This window comes from Gossypium arboreum, chromosome 6, assembly GCF_025698485.1.
Source record: "Gossypium arboreum isolate Shixiya-1 chromosome 6, ASM2569848v2, whole genome shotgun sequence".
Taxonomy (NCBI): domain Eukaryota; kingdom Viridiplantae; phylum Streptophyta; class Magnoliopsida; order Malvales; family Malvaceae; genus Gossypium; species Gossypium arboreum.
The window spans coordinates 9,925,438-9,930,950 of NC_069075.1; the positions used below are offsets into that span (position 1 = coordinate 9,925,438).

The 5,513-nt window shown below is 30.6% G+C and overlaps 1 protein-coding gene across 2 annotated transcripts; it reads right to left on the reverse strand.

The window, feature by feature from the left end:
• Positions 1-222: 222 nt before the first annotated feature.
• Positions 223-2,821, reverse strand: LOC108485767 (transcription factor bHLH91-like). 2 transcript variants are annotated; one of them, XM_053029513.1, is made up of 5 exons: positions 2,639-2,821; positions 1,747-2,557; positions 1,188-1,607; positions 593-1,072; positions 223-496 (listed from the first exon to the last, which is right to left on the reverse strand). In XM_053029513.1, exons 2-4 carry the CDS (start codon positions 2,524-2,526, stop codon positions 965-967), a joined length of 1,308 nt encoding a protein of 435 aa, XP_052885473.1. In that variant the 5' UTR covers positions 2,527-2,557; positions 2,639-2,821; the 3' UTR covers positions 223-496; positions 593-964. The 2 variants fall into 2 exon arrangements, with proteins under 2 accessions (XP_052885473.1, XP_052885474.1); XM_053029514.1 differs by having other exon boundaries at positions 223-515.
• Positions 2,822-5,513: the final 2,692 nt, after the last annotated feature.

The window sequence follows — 5,513 nt, forward strand, 5'->3', positions numbered from 1 at the left end:
TACGGGATGTGATCCTTTTTCTCGATTAACTCAAAATAAAGTCATTTTCGTGTTAAATAATAAAAGATCGTATCTTAAATCTCTTATTTTTAATTTTAGACACTAAAGACGCCAAGTAATCAACTAGGTACCAATTTTGGGCGTATTGAGGGTGCTAATCCTTATTCGTGCGTAACCGACTCTCGAACTCGTCTTCTGAATTTTGTAGATCAAAAATCATCATTTTAGTAAATTTAAACTTTTATTAAAATAATTGAATTACAAAATGATCTAGTTACACCTAAATAAAAAAAAGATTGGTGGCCACTCTTATTTCTATTTTTAAAGTATAAAGTCAACCTTTCAAAAAAGGTGTTTCGACACATATATTACATATATTATGAGTGGAATATTCACATCCTTAGAAGAGAAGAGAGACCTACCTAAGTCAAGTGAAAATCAGTCATTCAGCAAATTCAGAAATATGGCCCATCACTCCTCAACATCCATTTCACCACTGAAAGTGAAAGAATCGACTGTTTTGGCATTTCAAAGCAATTCAGAATGTGGAAACAAAGAGAGCCTTCTTAGAAACAGTAACGATTAAACATACCTCACTTTGGAATATTGTTCCTATAGAAATTTCTCCTTTTTCTTTAACCACTAAAACTGTGGGTTGCTATCACCAGGAAAATCAATGGAGGATCACAGCTTGTCAAATTGTTTTTGTTTCTTTCTCTTAATTTCTAACCCCTGCTGGTGGTATATATATAAAACTAAAGCAATAATGAACAGTTAGACTGTACCGAAATAAAAAACCATATCTAGTGCATCTATATATCAATAACTTGAAAATAAAGTAGCATCATGGAATCCTTGATTAACAGTACTATTCAAAGAAATGCTTGATAACTCAACAACCGAAGCTGTTCATTTCCACTGAAACAGAAACATAAAAAATGAAACCCCTTCTATCACTGCTAAACTAGAGAGAAGTACTACTAGTTGGTGGAGCAGCTGCATACTGTTTATCCACGACATCGATGAGCTTGTTGGCTATGGCACAAGCATAAACCGAAGAGCCTTCGTATATCTGCATCGAGGACAGGAGCGATGGAATTATGACCATTTCAACAAAAGTATACTCAAAATTGTCATACATACATATGCTGGATAAAACAATATGTATGTGTAAGGGAGATGTTTACCTTGGTGTTGAAGAGAAAGCTGTAATAGTCACCAATGTTGCCACCAGCAACATGTAGGAGGTCCAACTGAAGCTCATCAAGGAGTCTGGACACAAACAGCAAGCAATTGATCTTCTTTCTTTGAACAAGTTTGATGGTAACTTCATCATCAACGATGCGTACATCAACCTCAGAATCCTTAGATTTCCTTTGAAGCCAAGAACTCCTCAAGGAAGTATTATAGCATTGTTCTGTATCACCTAAAGACTTGATCTCAACATCCCCTGCATCAGCAGCACTAGCCGCATCTTCAGTCTTAAGCCTTTTGCTCCTTTCTTGGCCGCATCTCTTTTTGTCCACCAGTATTTGAAGCTCACGAACAGTTCCAAGAAGTTCCTTGATGTAGTCTATAGCATCTCCAACTATGGATGCTCTATCATTCTTGGTTATAGGCAATGAAATTTATGTTTCCCCCACCACCAAAGAAACATGATAACAAACACCAAAAGAATGAAACATTATTAGTGCAATTATCATAAAAGAAACAGGCTGTTTAAGGATGAAGTGGTTGGTTATGTACCTTGGTGGGACTAGGGACCATTGTCCTTAAAGCCTGGTACTTGTCATTTAGATGGACTCTCCTTTCTCTCTCAGTGGCAAAGTGTTTGGTAGTTTTGCCAGCTTTATCCCTGTCTTTGGCACGGCCTGCCATAGAGATGTCCCTGGTGAACTGAATTATGCCATTGTCCCCATCATGATAAAGTCCTCCAACCCCAGCGGCATCTTTGTCATCAGCTGGAACGGTGTAGCCATGCGGCAGAGACTGCAGCAGCTCCCTGAAAACAGGAGGTTGAGGAGGCAGGTTGAGATGGAAAAGTGGGTCGTACACAACAGAAGGGGAGCCAGGTGTGGTTTCAAAGGAAATGGAGGGATTAGGGAGGAAAGAGCATCTAGGTAAATGGAAAAGGCTGAGAAGGTCAGGTGTAGGAGTGTAAGCACCGGCGGCGGCGGCGGCGGCGGCGGCGGAGGCGGCGGCAGCAGCGGCTTCTGGGGATGAAGAAGATGGCAGCACATTGAAACTTTCCCAATGGGACTGATCATAAGGAAGGTCCTGAGTTAGATAGGGAATCAAATGGGAATGACTGTTGGTAGTATTATCAAGCAAGTAGTGTTGGTGGGGTTCCATATCCAAGGCGGCGGAGGCATCCTCATGGTGATGGTGATTGTAAGAAGAGACATTAAGGGTGTCTTCCAAACTGTTGTGACAGTTGGTGGGGGTGGTCCCTGGCAACCCCATCAGTTCCTGACAATCTGGGATGGAGTGAGGATCAAAGCAACCACTCTCCTCGTACACCTTCATTGTTGTTCTCCTTTCAGGTCTCAAAGTATCCCTTTAGAAAACAAGATGAATTAGTATAAGAAGAAAAGAAGAAACATTGTATATGTTGGATTATTGCAGAATAGATACAAACCTTTGAAAGGGAAGAAATGGGCTCAAAAATGGGTGGTAATGATAGTGAAAGAGGGAGAAAGGAATAGAGAGGATGGATGGTTTTGATTGTTTCCTGCGTGTCTGACTGCCTGCCTGTCAGCCAGCCAGCCTTGTGGGATATATCGTGCCCGACTCTAGTTTGTTAGTTTAGTTATCAATGGATTTCAGCAAGTCGATTTTTTTTTTCCCTTTTACTTAAACTAGAAAACATTGGTGTTTAATTTTAAAAAATATAATTTTTAAAAATTGAAATTTCAACCAATTTTGATATTAAATAAATTGTAATAGTAATTATTCCAACATGTAATATTCGTGATGGAATATATTCCATATCTACTGTTTGTTAGTTTTTATCTCTCTCCCATGCAAACAGCTCGCCCCGACTAACTCACCCCCAATCAGTTAGCCTTCATTTTCAACCTCCATAATCATTTCTTTTATAAGTTTGTCCATGTATTAGTACTGTTGAAAATTAGGGTTATTAGATTTCATAAGAAAATTTTCTTTGATATATATACACATAAAAAAATAATAATTAAAAAAAGGACCAAATTGAAAAGAATTAGACATTACATTGTTTTAATTAAAATAAAAGTTGAGCATCAGTATATAAAATACGAAATGTATTAATATAAAGAGAGTAGAGCGTTATATGCTACTACCTTCTTCCCTTTCCATCCTGTTCATGCAAAGCTTGTGCCAACATTTTTAATACTAGTTAAAAAAAAACCTATGTCTACTTTCCTTATCTGCTTATCTATAATACTAGTTTTTTTATGTCGCATAGGTTGGTCGTGTGTTTTATAAAATGATATATTAATTAAAATTATTGATGAAATAATACTTGAAGATATAAATAACTTAAAATAAATTTAATTAAATTTGTAACATTATGAATATAATTTACGTGGTATAAATTTTGAAAAATAAAACTGTATTATGTATTTTAAAAATAAATTTCTATTTTTTATTTTTATTTTAGAAATAAAATATATCTAATACTTTTAACTTTAGAAATAATATTTTAAATAATGTAAAAATATAAATTTTACTTATGAAAAAAATTATTCACTAATTTTTGTTTGTATGTATCGTTACAAAATTTCTAAAATAAAAGTTCTATTTGCAATCATCTTTTATATTTTTGACGATGCTTATCTCGTAAAAAATAAATTTTGGCTTTGTTTATATAGAAAATAATAATTCAAATAAAAATAAATTAATTAAAATAGGGACTAAATTATAAATAAATAATTTTTGACTTGTTTATAGAAAATAATAATTTCAATAAACAAGTTAAATTCAAAGAGGACTAAATTATAAATCTAACAAAGCCAAAAGACTAATCTCGTAGATGTTCAGAAAAAACCTTCTTAACAATGGTGGAATATCATGAGGCGCTAAGGGAAAAAACAAATTTAATTTTTTAGGATAAATCTCAAAATTATATATTAACTTTGATATAACGTGTAATTGAATACATGAACTTCAATTTGGTCTAATTATATCGTAAAACTCTAATTGGGGTTTAAATATATAATAGAAATTTTAATTTAAATTTAATCATACATATTTAAAGAAATAATACATCAACTTATTTTTATATTAGATAAATATAATTATTTATGTACATAATATAAAAACATAAATTAATGTTATATCAATAATTATGTTAATAATTTACAAAATTTAAATCAAATTAAAATTTCATGTATAAAATTGCACAAAATCAAAGTTCATGTATACAATTGCACATTAAACTATAGTTCATGTATAATTTTGAGATTTATCCTTATTTTTTATTACTTTTTCCTTTATATTTTTCAAAAATCAAATTATATATTTAATTAATTACATCTAATATGTTTTCTTTTAAATGGAACCCACATTACTTTAATATAAAAATGCTTATGTGGAAATTAATAATGGTGGAACTTAATATATATATATATATATATATATATATATATATATAGATTTGAGAACTATTTATGTCATATTATAGTAGGTTGAAATTGCAAGATTTAATTCAATAATAGGGTTAAGGTTTGGGAATTTTCAAACTTTATATGTGACTCTTACTTTATGTATATATATATATATATATATATATATATATATATATATATATATATACTTGAAGGATTTCATTACAAGTTATGATAATATTTTTGTTCTTTTTTTACATAATATCTATAATTATTTATAGTCCCTATCTAACCCATAAATAAAGGATAATGCTTTCAAAGACACTCTAACTCATATTCTTCTCAGTATTGACAATAATATTTATACTAATTGAGTTAAGATTCAATCAACTATTTTATTTATATTATTTAAAGAATTTTTATATTTATATTATTAGTACATTAAATATAAATTTATAAATATAGATATTTTAATTTAAGGATTTTTATTTTAAATAAGAAATTGCACATTCATCAACTTCTCAACAACTCTATAACTAACCGGAAAAGCTCCAAATATTAAGAACCCAGTGACCACTATTTATTTCTCTAGCTGTTTTGCTTCTTATAATCTTATTATATTATTATATTATTTTTACTTTCATTAAAATATAGCATAAGTCCTTGTATTTTTATAAATTTAGAATTTAGTTATTTTACTTTTATTTTCAAGAATTTAGTCTCTCTATTTTTCTAATTTCAAGAATTCAGGTCAAATTGTTAATACTTATTAATTTTTTGCTAAATTTATTGATGTGGTATTTTTAAATAAAAAACACTCAATTGGTAGCAATATAACTAAAAATAATGTTTTAATAAACTTAAATTTAACCAAAAATTTTAACATTGTTAACTGTTAGACCTAAATTTTAAAATGTGAAAAATAAG